The following is an 18,830-nucleotide window of genomic DNA, read 5'->3' as shown; positions in this document are numbered from 1 at the left end:
TGCTGAGAGCAAAGGCTATCGTTTGTATCATCCACAGACAAAGCGCATTTTGGTTAGCCGTGATGTTGTATTTGTGGAAGATGCAGTTCAGCCCTTGGTTTCATGTACTAAGGAGACAAATATCAGCTCACGTGATGTCTATGATACATTGTTGCCTCTTTTCAGCGGTGCACAGTCAAGTGCAATACCTCATGAGGCAGTTTTTCAGCCTATGCAGGTTTTAAATGATGGCACAGATCAGCCTATATCTGATGCAGATGTGCATGATGCACTTGAGGATGAGAGACAAGAGATTGAGGGCTCTAGGAACATGCCTAGATGGCTGGTGCAGACTTTGCGTGACAGCAAGTTGGATGCCCCTTTGTCTAGTCGCACTCGTTCTGGCTCTCATGGTGCCTCTTATGCGTCAGATTGTTATGCATTGGCTGTTTCTAGTATGTGCGATGAAAGTGAGCCTGTTTCATTTGATGAGGCACAAAGTTCAGAAAATTGGATGGCTGCTATGCAAGCAGAATACGATGCTATTATGAAGAATGGTACATGGTCTTTATGTGACTTGCCCCCTGGCAAGAAGGCCATTGGCACTAAGTGGGTATACAAATTGAAGCGTAAGCCTGATGGCACAGTGGATCGTCATAAGGCTAGGCTTGTTGCAAAAGGTTATGCTCAAGAGAAGGGCATTGATTTTGATGAGACTTTTGCTCCCACATGTCGTATGACCACTGTTCGTAGCATCTGTGCATTAGCAGCTCATAATGGTTGGAATGTACATCAGCTGGACATAAAGACTGCGTTCTTAAATGGAGATTTGCATGAGGAGGTGTATGTATCGCAGCCTCGTGGTTTTGTTCAAAGAGGGCAGGAAAACAAAGTGTGCAGGTTAAAAAAGGCTTTATATGGTTTAAAGCAAGCTCCACGAGCTTGGTATGAAAAAATACATGCATATTTGACTGCACATGGGTTTCAGAATAGTCCAACAGAAAGCACTTTGTATGTTAAACGTGTGGATGGTGTACATCTAATCATTGCTCTCTATGTCGATGACATGCTGCTCACAGGACCAAATGAGAGTCATATTGCTGATTTTAAGGCTGATTTGAATGCCTCTTTTGAGATGTCAGATTTGGGGCATTTGCATCATTATTTGGGGATACAATTTAAGCAGTGTGATGGAGGTATTGCTTTGTGTCAGACAAAGTATATTGAAACATTGTTGCGGAGATTTGGCCTTGAAGACTGCAAGCCTATTGCTACTCCAATGGAGACAGGTTTGAAGTTGAGTCTTCATGATGCTGGAGATCACTTTGATGTCACACTCTATCAGACAGCTGTTGGTTGCCTCATTTATGTATGCATTACGAGGCCAGACATTCAGTTTGCAGTCTCACAGGTGAGCAGATTTATGCATAGCCCAGGCATTAAGCATTGGCAGGCAGTGAAGCGTATCTTTCGCTATTTGAGTGGTACTCGGCATCTTGGGTTGTTTTATCCCAAGGGGGGATCATTGCCGCCAGATTTACATGTTTTTTCAGATTCTGACTGGGCTGGTTGTTATGACACACGCGTGTCCACGAGTGGTTTTTGCTTCATGCTTGGAAGCTCATGCATATCATGGTTGAGCAAGAAGCAGCCTACTGTGGCCACTTCTAGTTGTGAAGCTGAGTACAGGGCAGCTTTCACAGCTACGGTTGAGTGTGTGTGGCTCAGACGCCTTATGGCTGATTTGGGTGTTGGGCAGCCATCTGCCACCACCATCTTCACTGACAGTCAGAGCGCATTGGCAGTTGCGCGGAACCCAGTGTTCCATGCTCGTACGAAGCACATTGAGGTGCACTACCATTATGTCAGGGAGAGACTCTCTGCAGGAGAGATCAGTTTGGCTTATGTGCCAACACAGGATAACCTTGCAGACCTTTTCACAAAGGCTCTGCCTCGTGAGAAGTTCGAAGCTTTTCGCAAAGCTTTGGGCTTACTCCCTTTTGTGGATTCGTCCACATAGCTAGACACTTCCCTATACATGAGTGCTAGCTCTTGTTCACCGCATCACTCCAGGGGGGATTTGTTACCATATTATAGTAGTGATGTGTGTGAACACACTTAGGACCGCCGGGGCACTTTTTCCCTCACTAGGAGGTTTTTTCCCCCGTGCATTGTATATACGCCCATTATCTTCTAGGGCTTGTAATCTTTAATTTTTGGCACTCATAATACACTACTGTGTTGTGCTCAAGCTTCCTCATCTTCTTGAAGTTGTGTGTGCATTCCTGCAACCCTAATTCCAACAAGAGAGAGAGAGAGAAATCCCACAGCCCAATGTAACCTACCCCAACAGAGTAAAACCACCTCTGAGCCACCGATGATGTAGGCCATGTGGTAGATGTATGTGTGAGCACTTTAGTCAAGGTCACGGGCACTTGTAGTAGCCTTGGACACATAGAGAGAGAGAGAGTGTGTGTCAAGGACTATGAGTTTAGGGACTTGAGGCATTGGTCGCGGACTACCAAGTAAGAGGGAAACTTGGTATAGGGTCCAGGTGTGCTAGGAGTGTTCACTTGAGGGGAGGTGTTGAAATATACAAGTGAATAGGGTGTGTGCAGGAACAAGCCCTTAGCAGAGGCTATAAAAGAGAATCTATAAATGTGAGAGAAGCTGTGAAAAGGTGAGAAGTATCTACTGGGAGAGAATAAAGGGTAGCATGAGAAGATTTAGGAGGTGTGGAGATATTCTGGGAAGAGGTGGAGAGAATAAAGCAAAAGAGGTGGAGTGAATCAAGGAGAGATGAATGGGATTAGATGCTTGGATGTAAACTCTATAAATTGAGGCATTGGCCTAATCACTGCAATTAGAGAATCAAGCCAAACTTGGAGGTAAAAATATGATTTTTTTAAAATTTCTCAATAACTTTCTTCTTCTCAATCCCTCTCAAGCTTGAGAAGCATTCTAAATAATTGTTTTAATTCAAATCAAGCTTTCCCTTAAATTCTTAATGCTTAATTAAGAGAAAGTTAATCTTTATGCTTAATCGTAATGCTTACTTTAAGTAAATCTCTCTCTCTCTAAAAGAATAGCCATCTTTATGGCTAAATCCCTTCAAAAAGGATGCTTCTCAATGATAGTCTCTTAATTCAAAGCTAAAATCTAGGCTTGATAAGCTAGAGATTAAGAAAATGGTATTTTTATGATTTTGTGTTAACAAAATAATGGTTAATTCTTTTAGATTATTTATAAGTAGTTAAAAACTACTTTGATTGATTCTAAATGAGAAATAGATTATCCTATCAATTTGGAAAAAGAGAAATAATGAAATTAGCTTAATCTAGTGGGATAATCATGATTAAGTTTATGATTATGGTTAAAATCATGATTTAAATTCATAGTTTGATTTTAAGCATAAAAGAGGAACTACTATCATATTTTCATTACAAGCTTTTATTCTTTAGAAAAAAATCAAGAATTATCAGTAATAGCAGCAAAGCTATGGTAAAATTTTTAGAAAATAATACATATCTTATTTTTATGCATAATGCTAAAAGAGGACTTCCTACCATATTCTAGGATTGGACATCCTATGCAAAAAGAATGATTTTCATAATATTCATGAGAAATAATTTTTTTATAATTATGCATAATTAATTGATTATGAGAAAAGAGTAAATTTTGGTAAATTTATTTTTATACAAAAAGAGAAATTCCCATGATATTTAAGATCCAAGTAATTAAATGGTAAAAGAGAAATTTTCGGTAAATTTATTTTTATGCAAAAAGAGAAATTTTTGGTAAATTTATTTTTATGCAAAAGAGGAATTCCCATGATATTTGAGATCCAAGTAATTAAATGGTAAAAGAGGAATTTTTGGCATAATTCAAATTATGAGTATTTATCAAAAGTGAAATTTTGAGCGTTATTAATTCTATTAGGAAATATGTGTAGAACTGATTTTTGTAGATCCCATGAATCTTTTACTCAAAAAGAAGAATATTGAATATATTTCACTTGAGAAATTTGAGAAAGAATATGAAAATATCCATTGAGAAAAAGTACCTTTAACTAGGCCAAGCAATTAGCAGAAACTTAGAAAAGTCCCATCGGTATCGAAAGTAGAAAACAGTACTAAAAGTGGATGTGATAAGATGTGATGTGGAGCCGAATGAATGTAAATGAATGTGACGGGATATAAATGGATGCGATGTGATTAGATGAGATGTGAATGTGATAAGAGGAGATGTAAATGTGATGTGATAAGATGTAAATGTGATGTGATAAGATATGAATGTGATGTGATAAGATGTGAATGAGATGTGATGAGATGTGAGTGGATGTGATGAGATATGGATGAAATGGATGTGGATGTGAATGTGATGAGATGTGAAAGAGATGTGATGATATGTGAAAGGATGTGGTGTGATGTAAATGGATGAGAATGAGATGTGATGTGATAGATGTGCATGTGGATGAATGGATGGATGTGGATAGATGTGAATGTGAATTAATGAATGGATGTGGACGAATGTGATGAGCTGTGAATGGATGTGGGGTGATATGGATACATGTGGATGTGATGTAATGTGGATGGAATAAATGTGGTGTGATATAGATAGATGTGGATGTGATGTAATGTGGATGGAATAGATGTGATGTGATGTGGATGGATGTGAACGAGATGTGATAAGATGAGGATGGATGTGACGAGATGTGAATGAATGTGGGATGTGAATGGGTGTGATGGATGTGAATGGATGCGATGAGATGTGAGTGGATGTGGTGAGATGTGGTAAGATGTGAATGTGATGTAATGAGATGTGATGTGATGTGGATCTAGTTAGATATGATGTGGATAGATGAGATGTGATGTGATGTGGACTTGGGTAGATGTGAATGGATGTGAAGTGATGTAAATAGATGTGAACGTGATGTGATGATATGTGGATGTGATGTGGATCTGAATGAATGTAGATGGATGTGATGTGATATGAATGGATGAGATGTGATGCGGATATGTTGTGATGTGATGTGATGAGGACAGATGTGGATAGATGCGATGAGATGTAATATGATGTGATTAGATGAGAATGGATGCAGGACGATGGAAATACATATGATTGCAATGTGAATTGATGTAGAAGAATGTGGAATAACGAGAAATGATGTGGAACAATGTGGAAAGATGAGAGTTCGTTAGAAACTGTATTTATGAAACTTGTTTTTAAATGACTGTTTTATATCAAGAATACTGGGGAAGCATTTTGACCATCTTGTGAATGAGGTTGTGGTGGTGATAAAGTTGACAGGTGACGGAGAGTCAATGGAGGACGTCTCGCGTAGCAAGGTCGGCCGAGGTCTTGACCAGCCTCGATTCGATTTAAATGGTGAGCTTTCGGTACTGTGGATGAGGGACCAAGGAAGCGGCCTATGAGTGAAGCGCTAGGTGACCTGCGAAGGAGCCTAGAGGGTACTGACTATACGGTGTTCGGCCTCTAGGTCGTCGAAGATACCCACGCGTGTGTCGGGGAAGAAAATGGAACAAGGTAATAAAGTTATTTTCTGAACTCGGGGATGGATCTGGTTGATTGGCCTTGCTGGTCCTCAACGGATGAGTCCATGGCTCTTTTATATGGATCTGTTGGTTGATCATGCTGATCTTCAACGGAGAGTCCATCTGGATTTTCTTAAGTGAATATATTTCCGGGTACTATGACCTAAGAACTATTGAAAAGGCCCCTGACTGAACAGGTGGTGAGCGTTCTGGTTGCCAATGATGCCATAGGTACACCGATGAAAGAATGATTGAAAATTAAAATTCAAGCTAGATATTTTGGAGGATTATGATCAGTGATAAAATGGTTTCATTAGAAGATTGTTTTAAAGATAGTTGAATCTGTAAAACATGCAATTTCATATGGGTGTGTAAGTGGTGTGACTATCTTGAAGTTTGCTTGAAGCTCCGGCTAGGGGGCCTGGGAACTCTTTTACCTGGTACTCAGGGCAAAACATAACCAAATTTCTAAATGGATCCTACCACTACGTGGTTGGGCGGTTGGCTAACCCATGGGATTGGATAGGGTTAGGCTGGACTGATGGATCCCTAAAGTGAGACTCAATTCTGTTATGTTACGATAGATGAAGTAAATCTCGGATAGTCCTTGTTCTATGGAAAAGAATCAACGGCTGTGCCTCTTGATGACGAGGAAAAAAAGCGTTGGTCTCTATGATCCAAGTGCAAGTCTCTTCCTTGATCTAACCATGAGACTTGCAGTTTCGATCGGATCAGTTTGGTTAGTTAAGGCTTTTGACTACGTTAGAAAAAATTAACCCGAAGGAATCGCCTGTGTTTTCTAGGCGAGGGAAGTTTTTTCGGATTCGGTTTTCGAAGAATCGAGGGATTAGTCTCTTGTCCAGATATCCGTGGATGAGGCCCCAAGTGAAAGGCTCTATCCTGCGCAAGAATTGCTACTTTGGCTGTGCTAGCACCCCGAAATTCGTTGCGCGGAGGGGGCAGGGATCTTTCAAGTATGATCATCGCCAAGAAATATTACATATGATTTTAGATTCCACAATGGTGGTGAAGATCTCTTGAGACAGGATCTATAGGGTATACTTTACCTTCCATCCAAAGGTCGATGTTCTTCTTTCCTTGCTGTCGAAGATTATTTACCTCTAAGCTTGTTAATGTATTTTGTTTGTTGTGCTTCCGCACTAGTCCGTAGTCCTTTTCAAGCTCTATCTTATAAATTATAAATATCCTTCTTTGTTGGGTTTGAGCTCCTCGTCACTAAGCTTGTTGGTTCACCTTGCTCAAAACCCATGGAAAACTTACGTAAGGCTGTTGGTTCACCTAATTGAACCTCCAGCTTGTGAACCAAAACAAGTAAATGGAGGCAAAACCCAAAAAGGGACGGGGACACATTTGAAAAAGCACAAATCGGTTATAAGGAGTCTCATTATCACAATTTGGGTTTTTTTATTACTTTTTAACATTCACCTTTATAGGGAGGGCTTCAATTTGAAGACCATAACCTAGCTTGACCTTCAAAAATTAGCTAAATGTGAATGTTTATGTCTAAAATTTAGAAAAATTTCCAATTCTTTTGGGACTAGGAGAGCAGGGCCTAAATTTGACGGGTGTTTTACATGTCAAGGGCGATTTTGCCTGTCAAAAAAGGTTTTTTTAAAAAAACTATGTCAAAAAACATGCAATGCCTTAGAATTAACTTTTCACTCTGAAATACAGTAATTTCAAATGCCTTTCAAATGACATGTCATTTTTTAAAAAGTGTTTTTTATTTTTTTGATATATATATATATTAATATATATGTATATATATATATATTATAAAATACACATTGCACAATGTGCAATCATTGCAATGTGTATTATATAATATATATATATATATATAATATATATATATATATATATATATAATTTCGGATGCACAAATTACAATTTGCATAAATTACATTATTGCATGATTTGTAATTTTGCAAAATTGCATGATTTGAATTTTGAATTTTGCATGATTTGCAAATTGCAATTTTGCATGGGTCACGAGCGGCGGGCCATTGGAATTTGGGGGTAATTGCTATTAATGACCTTATCACCAACCACTTAATTGCTATTAATGACCTTATCACCAACCACTTAATTGCTATTAATGACCTTATCACGAGCGGCGGGCCATTGGAATTTGGGGGTAATTGCTATTAATGACCTTATCACCAACCACTTACGGTTTGGCAAATTGGCTCTATCATGCTCAAGCTCTCAGCTGAGTCAGCTCCACGTTCTCTGTCCCCAACTCAATTTGCCCACATACGCTCGGTACGCAGCAATGGTAGAGGTAATTAGCTCGTCATAAGAACTTAAGAAGGGTCGGTTAGATCCGAATTAGGGGAGATTAATTCATGATTAGGATATTGGGCTAGCGTGGCTAAGAAAGAGGTGGTTCGGCCTATGCGTGCAGGTGGCCGATGTGGTGGATTATGGTGCCATAGTAGCTGGTGCAGTGAAGGAGGCTCTACGCTGGACTCAGTCGAGGGGGTTATCTGGACTTTGGAGAATACAGCGATCGAGAATGTAGACACTGTCATCCGCATCAATCCGAACGGGACCATCTACCCTCTTCACGAAGCCCTGCCTTTTCTCAAAGAACGCAGCGTGGATCACCCAGTCTCCATAGTCATCGTATCCTCCATGGCTGCTCTTGTATACATCGACCTCTCTCTCTCTTCCCTACTTGCTTTTTCTATAATTTTTGATTTGTTTATCAGAACGCCTGGACGTTAACTCTGCGTTTGGTCTGTTCCGACTGCTGCAGTACTTCACCCATCTGGAGAGGTGGCCGCACCTACCTCGTGGAGGGTCCTAGCATCAGGTCTAACTTGGAGACCGGTCCCACGGAGTGATTCGGTGCTAGTCTTCCTCCCAAATCGCGGCAGCACGCTCCACCTTCTTTTTTGCACAGTTGCCGCCCGCTTGAGTGGCACTCCCGTTTCCTCTTCCGGCCACCTCTTTGTCCAGCTATGTGTACTGAGTGTGAGGTAGACGCCTGGGAGAGAGATCCAGCTTTTATAAATGACCGCTAGCCGGCTGTGCATCTGCTGTGGGGCCACTCTGCAAATAATCTCCTCGCAGATTTCTTTCAATGAAGATGGCAGTGATAGTTGGCTTCTCGACGTGGCTCCGACTATAAAAATGGCTTCATTTGGGTGAGTTATACTCACTTAGTCTGCATTGTTGATTCACTGGTTAACATGTCACTTGTCCTAGCATCCATTGGGAGCTCATCCTCTCAGGTATCTAGCTATTGCTTGATTATACTCTTTATAATATACGATTGAAGGTTTCTATAATCTTTGAATCCTAGCGAATCGATTTATATGGTTTGACATGTTAATTTGTACATACACAATTTGATCTAATGACCTTTCGCTTTTCTGATGATGTTTGGGATTCTGTATTTCCATGAATCCATTTGACAGTTTCTACACATGTTAGCTACGAGAGTTTTTTAGGCATAACGACTCTGCTGCCCGCATGACCTAGCTTGACTATGGTTGGCTTCTTATAGAGCGGATATATCCCCTAGCTTTACACATGCATGGGGTGCTAAATAGTGTCAATTTCCAAAACAGTTTGCTATGTAATTTTGGGCATACACATTGGGCTTCTGCATGCCCTGATGAGTATCTTGTTTTTTTGATGGTCATAACTGAATACGGTTACTCTTTTTTTTAAATGAGTTTTATAAGGAGTCTTTAAAGCACATTTTTTTGTGACAAATCTGGTCTGGTTCTATCAGGTTGCATCCTATAGATAAACGATGAAGAAATGAATTCCCGATTGGGGTGTGAACATTCTAAACGGTTGAATAGATAAGCTCCTGGAACCTTGGATTATGATTTGTGTACCCTAGGTGATGGACTACCTGCATGATACTCATTTTGGTTGTTTGTTTTTACATCTTTGGATAGTACGACTAATTGTCCTATCAGTGCATCAGTATAAGGTCCTTACATCAGTTATTATTGTTATTTTTTGAGGATCTTAAGGGCATACACATTTTGTTAATTACTCAATGATGGGCATGATTTGCTGTTTTCTGAAAGCTGTGAATCTGGTTATGGATGGGCGACTATGACTGATGATGGGTATGATTCTTCATTCTTTGATTTCTAAAAGCTTTGAATCTGGTTATAGATGGGCGAATATGTATTGATGACTTATCTTGGAATTAATGTGTTAACATATGCAACCTAGAAAAAAAAATTGATTTACTGAACGACTGCTTCAGTTTGTAGATTAGACAAATGGATTGTTTACTTATAGCCATGTTGTTGATCTAATACAGATCTAGCAATGGATTGTTTACTTATGACAAATGTTATAATATGTAGAGGTGGTTTTGTATTGTATGATTGTGTACAATTAAATGAAATTGCTCTCTATCTGTCTTTCTCTCTTAACTTACTTTTATGATTCTTGAATCTTGATTAGTGAGTTGTGATCATAGCTAGCTACTTCCGATCTTGGTGGAGGACGTGGACCTGCTGGCTGCAATTTATTTCCAGGTTGGATTCTTATTTTGATTGTTTTAACATTTTGTTAAGCTATCTTCAGCTATTGGGTGTCTCCCTTTTGTGTCTTGTTTTTGTTGTTAGTCTGTTGTTCCCCTGCTATAGTAGTATAACTGCCTTGTATAAATGAACATGCTTAACCATTAAGGAGTATAACGGCCTTGTATAAATGAACATGCTTAACCATTAAGGTATGCTCTCTTCTCTTTATTCTCATGTGGCTTCTTTTTCTTATTTTATTCTTATATTTTCAGTTATGGTTGACCGTCCCAATCTAGTGCCTCATAGAGGACACGGCAAAAAGAAAAAGTCACAGCCTTCAATAGATTCTTTTTTGTCAAGACAAACCATTGCCAATGTAGGACATGAGAGTAGTGGTGGGAGCTCGAAAACTTGTAATGAGATTTCCCAAGAGTCTTCTCCCAACAATAAACCCAAAAGGAAGTGGAGGACTCTACATGTAATGAGGACCGCATAAAATGCACTTGGTGTGAAGAAGATGGAAGAGTGAATACTTTCACAATGGGTGGATCCCAAAGCACTCAGCTTTCAGCCTTGAATGAGCATGCAAAATCTACAGATCATAGGAGACCTGCAAGTATTTATCATGCAAAGCTAAAGGCTATTGGTGGCAAAGGACCAATAGATGGGGGTATTGACACAATGGTGCATTCTGAACAGTTTAGAATAATCACTTGTATGAAGCTGGTACACTTTTGTGCATGCAATGATATTGCATTGGAGAAATATCCCACTCAATGTAAGTTACAAAGGGAGCTTGGCACTCCTAATATGCCATCATCTGATGAGTATGGTGCATATACCAATCTCGTACCTGGAAGAGACTTCTTGATGGCTTTACGAGATTGTACTAGACAAGATGCTGAAATTTGTGGAAGTCCATTTTTTTCAATCCTCATTGATGAAAGTACAGATAGAACCATGGAGAAACATTTGATTATCTACATTTTGTACTTGGCTAGGAATGGCAAAGGAGAGCCCAATTATAAATTTGTGAGATTTCTACCAATTGATAATGGATCTGGGGAGGCAATCTACAATGATGTCCATGCCATGCTCTTAGAGAGTAATCTGGATTTGAAGAAACTAGTTGCATTTGTAACGGATGGTGCCTCAGCAATGGCAGGTCATAAGACAGGTGTAGTGGCACAGTTTCAAGCATCGGCGGCTTCATGAATTATGGGCGTGTATTGTATTGCCCACCATGAGGCACTTGCAGAGCAAAGGATGGTTTTGCATCGAATCCTCATGTGTTTGCTTTTGTTGATAAGGTTGCAAACAAGGTATATGCATGGCTAGGGAAATCAACAAATCGACATGTCGAACTTCGAAACTTGATGCATGAGTATCATATTGCAGACTTGAAAGTTTTACAAATCCATGCAATTCGATGGCTATCTAGAGGCTAAGTAATGGAAAGATTGGTTCCCTTAATGCCTACTATTTTGGAGCAATGGAGAATGCATGAGAAAAAATGGTACAATTATGCTACAATCTTTCAAGTCCAGTTTATGATGCATTTGCTGGCTGATGTTTTGGTTGAATTGAATAAATTAAATGCAGGATTTCAGAGGGAGAACATGGATGTTACTATGATTGGAGTCTACTTGGATTTGACATTTGAGAAGCTCACTAAAAGGTATATATCTTATGAGGGCCAATTTGGTGCTGGTTCAAAACAGCTTACAAAGTTTTTGAACATGGATGTTACTATGATTGGAGTCTACTTGGATTTGACATTTGAGAAGCTCACTAAAAGGTATATATCTTATGAGGGCCAATTTGGTGCTGGTTCAAAACAGCTTACAAAGTTTTTGAACATGTCAAAAGATGGGAATATGTTATATGTTGATTCTAATGGGTTTACTCATAAGCATGTGCTACACTTTGTGCCAGTTCCAAAATTAGCTCCAAAAAAGAAACGAGGCAGAGCAGTAAGTGATTCAGAAGAGGAGGATGCAACTCTTGATCTCAATGTACTGCCTCATGATGCTGGAACTGCAAGTGGTTCCCTCGCTGAATGTATTTGCATTGGAAGGACATTTGTACAAGATGTTTTGAATGCTTTAAATAATAGGTTTCTTGATCTTGGGGTTTTCAACTCGGTCAAGCTATTTAATCCCTCTGCCTATCCTTCAGATGTAATTGAAATGGATAAAAGGACTGAAGAATGGTTAGAGAGGCTTATTGGCAAGCTTAATGTTGATGATTCAACAATTGACATTAGGAAATGTTTGGGTGAACAGGAGGATTTTGTTGGCATGCTGTACAGGGTTGCTAGGAGTAGAGGTATGCATGATGCTTGGGCAATCTGCAGCAACACAAAGACTTGGTGGGACACATTTCCAGGACTGATGCATTTATGGCAAGCAAGCATAGTAATTCCAGCGAGTACAGCATCATGTGAGCGAGGTTTCTCTCGACAAAATGACATAAAGAGTAGCTTGAGAAGTAGCATGTGTCTGGAGACGCTTGATGCATTGATGTTGTTATCACTTAATGCAAGTGATGCATCACAAGTTTGTTGGAAAGATGTTTTTGATATTTGGTTACAAGGAAAAAAGAGGAGGGCGATGCCATTAGAGTGATTTGTTCACTAATTCCATGAAGTGCAACACAACTAAACAATAGTCAAAGGCCTAATTTTGGCAAGTTGGACATGCAAGGCATCTTGACTGGACAGCATGTTGGCCAATGTATGGGTACATAAGATGGTTGACAACATCACTCCAGCTATTTTGCCTTGAACACAACTAGTGAGTAGGTTGTACTAGGGTGGCTAAGCCCATTTTGGCAAGCTGGACACACATTTCAGATGGCTGGGCAGCTAGACACATTTCAGATGGCTGGTAGCCTGGTAGAAGAAATAGTCATAGATATGTCTATATGTAATACAAGGATAAGCTATCGCGCATCTCTCACATTAGTACTTTCATAGCATAAGTATTACATTGAAGCCTTTTGTTTGTAGATTGGATGCTTTATGTATATACAAGTTTCATCAACAATTATACCTAAATTTTTACTTTTAAAAAAAGCTTGTTTGTAGATTGATTGTTTAATTACATATAGTTTTTTAGTTTTTAAAAAAGCTTTTCATTTTGATAAATTGCTTGCCATTTGAATAACATGATTTTGGAAATTCATGTCACTTGAAATTTTAAGTAAACGGTCAAATTTAGGCCCTGTAGGAGAGCACTTTGAACGGTCAGCGGTCAACGTGTTCCGTACAGCTAGCAGTTGCCCCTTCCAATGTGCGAAGGGTTACCGTCGAATCTCGATTCGTCGAAGGTTCAAAAGAAGATGATGACAAAAACGACACGCGTGACACGTGTGCGCTTGGCCCAAAAAGCGTGTGGGCGGCGTCTGTCGACACGCGCAGCACGAGCCATATATATTTCCACATATCTGCTGTCTTCATCAACCTCTCATCTTTCCACATATCTGCTGTCTTCTTCAACCTCTCATCTTTCCGAGATAAATCCATGGCTACGCCTGTGCCTTTGCCCTTGTTACTATTAGTGTTGCTCCTGAGCCAGTACTCCATAGCTGCTGCTGCTCCGAAAGCTTTGCTTGCTCCCATTGCTTATGATCCTGCAACCTCTTTGTATTCTGTAACTCTTGGTGGTGGCGGCAAGCCCCCTCTCTTGCTGGATCTGGCAAACAGCAATCTATGGCGAGATTGTGTTAATCCCACATACAGGTCTCCAACTCTGAAGCCAGTGTTCTGCAACAGTGCTATCTGCCATTCAGCTAAGGTCTGCAGCTCTCTTGTCTGTGGCACGGCTGGCTGCCTCACATGTGATGGGCCAGCTTCTCCTGTTTGCTTCAACAATAGCTGCAGCACCCTCATCTCCAACAGTGCCATCTCCACATCCACCAGTGGCCTAGTGTGGACGGACACCATCAGTGTCCTCTCCACCGATGGCCACAACCCTGGCCGCCTCCTCCAGGTGCCCAAATTTGCCTTTGCCTGTGGCGATGATCTGCTCCTAAAAAACCACTCTGTCCCGCATGGTGTTGTTGGTGTTGCTGGCCTTAGCAGAGCTAAGCTTGCCCTCCCAACCCAATTAGCAGCTAAGCAAAGCCTTAAACAAAAATTTGCCTATTGCCTCCCCAGTACCAGCAATGCTAATGGAGTCCTCTTCTTTGGTGATAGCCCTTATGTTTTCCTACCAGGCATTGACATCTCCAGCAGCCTTGCCTACACCCCTCTTCTCAAGGACCCAAATGAGCCAGACTCCTACTTCATTGCTGCAAATTCCATCTCTGTCAATGGAGTTAAGCTCCCCATTAACACTAATCTGCTCAAGCTTAAGAATGATGGCATTGGGGGCACTAAAGGGGGGACAAGGATAAGCTCCACTGACAGGTATACAGAGCTAGAGCCCTCTATATACAATGCCTTGGCGAGCGAGTTTAGGGCGGCGGCGAAGGCGAGGGGGGTTAAGGAGGTAGCCCCAGTGAAGCCCTTTGATACATGCTTTGATGCATCAACTGCAACATCAACAAGGGTGGGCTACAATGTGCCAGAGATTAGCATCTCATTGAAGGGGAGTGGGGGTGTGGTGTGGCAGATTGTGGGGGCCAATTCAGTTGTGTCCTTGGACAATGACAAGGTGATATGCTTAGCTTTTCAGAGAACAAGTGAGTTTGAGCCTAGATCTATTGTGGTGGGCACCTTCCAGCAGCAGGATGCTCTGTTGCAGTTTGATCTGGCCACCTCTAGGCTGGGTTTCTTGCCCACTTTGCTTGGATTTAGGACCACTTGCTCCGACTTCAACTTCACCTCCTCCCATTGATGCGGCGTATTGAATATCCTATTAAATTTTATTTGTAAATAAAACCATTTGGACACTGTTTTTTTTTGGGAATTAGCTTGAATTAGAAAGTACATCACAACACACACACCCATGCGTGCCACCGCTTGCACAGTGAGGGCTTGAACCCATGACCTTGGGACTCTCAAGCAACACCTCTATCCACTACCCTAACTCGCGGTCGATTAATCTTTTTTTAATCAATCCATATTTATAAGAAACCAATAGGTTGACAATTGATTCTTAGTGTTGCAAAATGATTCTAATCGGTCATCGACGTGAGAACAAGACGTGCTATTAGACATGCACGTGTTAAAATGCACGTGTTAAAATGTTGAGACTAATTGTAAGAATCAAGGTGGATGCTAGATTATTGAAATATAGAAGAACCCTTTCACACAATCCTTGCAAACCTCTGAAGCACGGGATGCCAAAAATATTTAGGCTTTGATTAAGTTAATAGTTTTAAATGTACCAACGCTTCTTCTGTACATGTAAGTGTGGGGGGAGGGGAGGAAGAGACCACACACAAAGTCAAGCTAATTTATGGCCTTCAAATTTCAGCCCTACATTAAAGGCATGTAAATAGAGCACATTCTTATTGTGACTCATTTTCATAAAACAAGGTAATAAATAAATTCATTAATCCAATGCACATATATGGCACAAAAGAGAAGGCATTGAAACTTTTAGAGACCGAAGAAAACTATGGACTTGTCTCATCTCCTATAGGAAAGCTAAACTATACAAACAATTTACCATGGCTACAACTCTAAGGCACACAAGCTCACCATCTGGAAGGATTGGCTTTGAAATGAAAACTAAATTAAAAGACCGACAAGCTAAAAGTATGAATCACAAAAAGGACAAAAAATCTCCACAATTACAGGGACTTGTAAGGTAGGCTACATATGATGCCTTTCACTTTCCAAAATAAGCTCTCCATAGGCTTTTGATTCCATGGGAGTCTTCCTATTTTGAAGGCAAGACAAAAAGAGGAAAGAAAGGATCACTTCTTTTTAAACTCGTGTTTTGTAGTATTTGTGTGTAATAGAAAATGGAAAGCTTAATTTAAACAAAGACACGTAGATTAATTTTGTGGCTTCATGCTCACAAATGTTCTTTCTGGTGCTACCCATGTAAAGAGAATATGGGATTAAAACACTCAATAAAATGAACACTATATGTAGTAAACGCCTTTCAGAAGCTAATTCCATTCAATGACAATTTTACGCTAAGGTTTCATTAGGGAAAAAGGGAGCTCATTTTGGGGCCTTTTACGGTTTGGAAAAATAAGCTCTCAACCAATGAACAGAGGGCCAACGTAACGTTGGAAATTCACAAAAATAAAAGAAAATAGATAAAAGAAACAATATTTTATGTAGGTACAAGCGTGCTACATTAATGTGGAGATTGGTTTTTTATTCTCACAAGATCTTTGGACATGAAGATAGAATCTAGTCTGACATTTTCTCTGACAAGGGCCTTCCCGCTTCCACCTCCCTTTGAACTTTGAATTGTTGTGCTGCCTTTCCTTCGAAAGGTCTACCATTCTACACCACTACCTCATTGTGCAGTAACCTCTTCTTTTCCAAAACTGCTCCCTTGATCCAGTTTGGCTTAGAGTAAGATGTTTCTTGTCAACTATCTGTCTGCCTACTTTCTCTTTCTTGAAACGTCACTTTGTTATCTTGTTTACATTACTTTGCTGTGGTTACAGATTCACAAGGTATCCATGGTGAATAAAAACTATGGTCGTTCTTGTGGAAGACGCTCTGTGGATGATAATGCTATGAAGGCAGAATTATACCACACATCCTTACCCCGTCGACCTGCTTCTTCTATTTCTTCGGTGGAGAATTCAAGTACAGTCAAAACGGAAGGAACTTGGGAAAGGTTTACTGTTTCGAAAGGAGCATGGGTGCTCATGCAACCTAGTAAAAGAAGAGACCCCAGACAAAAAATATTTTCTTGGCATCATGGAAGGGAAGAGTACGAGATTTTAAAATCACCAGAGGAAAGATATCGGTGAAAGAAGTTTTGATTCAGCATGTGTACATGCATAAAGAACTTGTCTTACGAGACTATCCAAATGATCTTCCGCAACACAGGCCTAATTGTATATTTTTCTATTGTGGTTTTGTTCTTTATGAGGTGTATGGATTTTTAAGACAAAGCTTTCTTTCTTTGCTTATTGATATTCTTGTGTTATTTTATTTCAGATTTATACCCTTCATCGTATGAGACATGGCAAAACATCGATTGTATTCTGGGATTTATAGATGTTTTGCAGGATCGATAGGAGAACAACAATACGAAGGTCGATGTGCAACAGAGCTAGCTCAATCCGGTATATTTTTTACTGATCATTTTTATCAGTTGCTGGACAATGCAAACACACATGGTGTGTTAAGAAAACAAGACCTTCCAGCATGGAATTCAGTGGATTGGCCTCTCCCATATTTTAGTGTTATAGAGGCATATAGAGCCAAGCTTTTCAAAGAAGTGCAGAAAGCTCTTAGGCCCAATATTGCCACAAGGATAATAAAAATTTCTTTGTGCATGCCTCTCACAGTTTTTGTAGACTTGTTTAATACCTTTCCAGTGAAGGTTTCAAAAACAATGTTCACAGTTAAAGCAACAAGTCTGGCATGCATGCCACAATTTTTGGATAAAGGTTGGGATAAGAAGACATGTAGTTCAGTGTTTTGTGAGGTTGTCCAACCTTCTATGCAACTGAAGTACATGGTTGCATCACAAAATTTCATTTTTTCTTTTTATTATAAGCGCAGTCGAATGCTAGGTACAAAACTAGTCCCTATGGATCAAGATGAAGATTCTTTTGGTGCAGAAAATAAACTTCTTGATATTGATGTTGTTGAGAATGGTGATGTGCTAGTCAATATCACATTAAGACAATGTTGTTCCCTAGCTCAATTGCGCAATGACATTCTATTTGAGACAGAAGGTTCTATTTCAAAGGACTTTTTATTTATTTACAACAATAAGAAGGTATACCATGTGACTTATCCTAGTCTCATTAAGCACTGCTATTAGTTTACTTTACCCTATTGTTTCATATTGCTTTTTTGCAGGTGCTCAAAAGAAGAGAGAGATCAATAAAATGCAAAGACATTGAAAATTTTAAAATTGAGATAACACAGACTCCATAAACAAAGGTATTATATTCAGAAATGTAAAATTCTGTACAGAAGTGTTTAATTACATATGTAGAACATATTCTTGACAACAATTTTCTATTTATCTACAGGTTGATCTAGAGGCTGCTCTACATGGTCCAAGCTCACCGTATCATCTTTATTTGGAGAATCTACTTTCTGTTGCTCCATCTTGTCGTGTACAGTCTCTTGGTGCTGCTCCATTGTCTCCTCTACTACCCTTGGAGCATCTGTTTGCTGTTGCTCCATCATTTCCTCAATAACATCAGCAGCAACAGGTCCTTGTTCTTGTGGCTTCTCCTCATCAGCACTAGGTCCTTGTTCTTGTGGCACCACATCTGCATCATCTGTGTCATCAAGGTGTATGACACCTTCTCGGACTTTAGAGCTCTCACCTAACTCGACAGTAGCTGGTACAATAGGTTTGGGGAAGGCATACTTCAAAAACTTCCAAATTATATCAGCTCTGAAACTATACACATAGCTCGAGTTGAAGCTATCTTCTCTCATCTGCAATGAGATATGATGATTTAGAACACTTTGTACCAATATCAAATTTTTTGAAGCTAAATGAAAATTATTTTTTCTTACAAGCTCTGGCTGTCCTATCTCAAAATAGCTTGAAAGTATATATTTGGCACTAATCAGCACTCTCCAGCCACAGCTACTTGAATCATCTTGTTGTGGTGTCTGGATAGTTGGAAAGATATGTTAGAAACTGTTAATGTCTGAACA

The 18,830-nt window shown here is 39.9% G+C and overlaps 1 protein-coding gene across 1 annotated transcript; it reads left to right on the top strand.

Moving 5' to 3' along the window:
- The first annotated feature begins 13,531 nt into the window (after positions 1-13,531).
- LOC147614744 (putative aspartic proteinase GIP2) lies at positions 13,532-15,091 on the top strand. The gene has a single exon (XM_086779762.1). The coding sequence runs from the start codon at positions 13,582-13,584 to the stop codon at positions 14,896-14,898; it is 1,317 nt and encodes a 438-aa protein (XP_086635888.1). The 5' UTR covers positions 13,532-13,581; the 3' UTR covers positions 14,899-15,091.
- Positions 15,092-18,830: the final 3,739 nt, after the last annotated feature.

The sequence above is a fragment of the Cibotium barometz genome, chromosome 41 (genome assembly GCF_041138505.1).
Source record: "Cibotium barometz isolate CiBa-2024 chromosome 41, ASM4113850v1, whole genome shotgun sequence".
In the NCBI taxonomy this organism is placed as follows: domain Eukaryota; kingdom Viridiplantae; phylum Streptophyta; class Polypodiopsida; order Cyatheales; family Cibotiaceae; genus Cibotium; species Cibotium barometz.
Note: the sequence above shows the minus strand (reverse complement) of the source record. Positions and strands in the feature narration are given on the sequence as shown.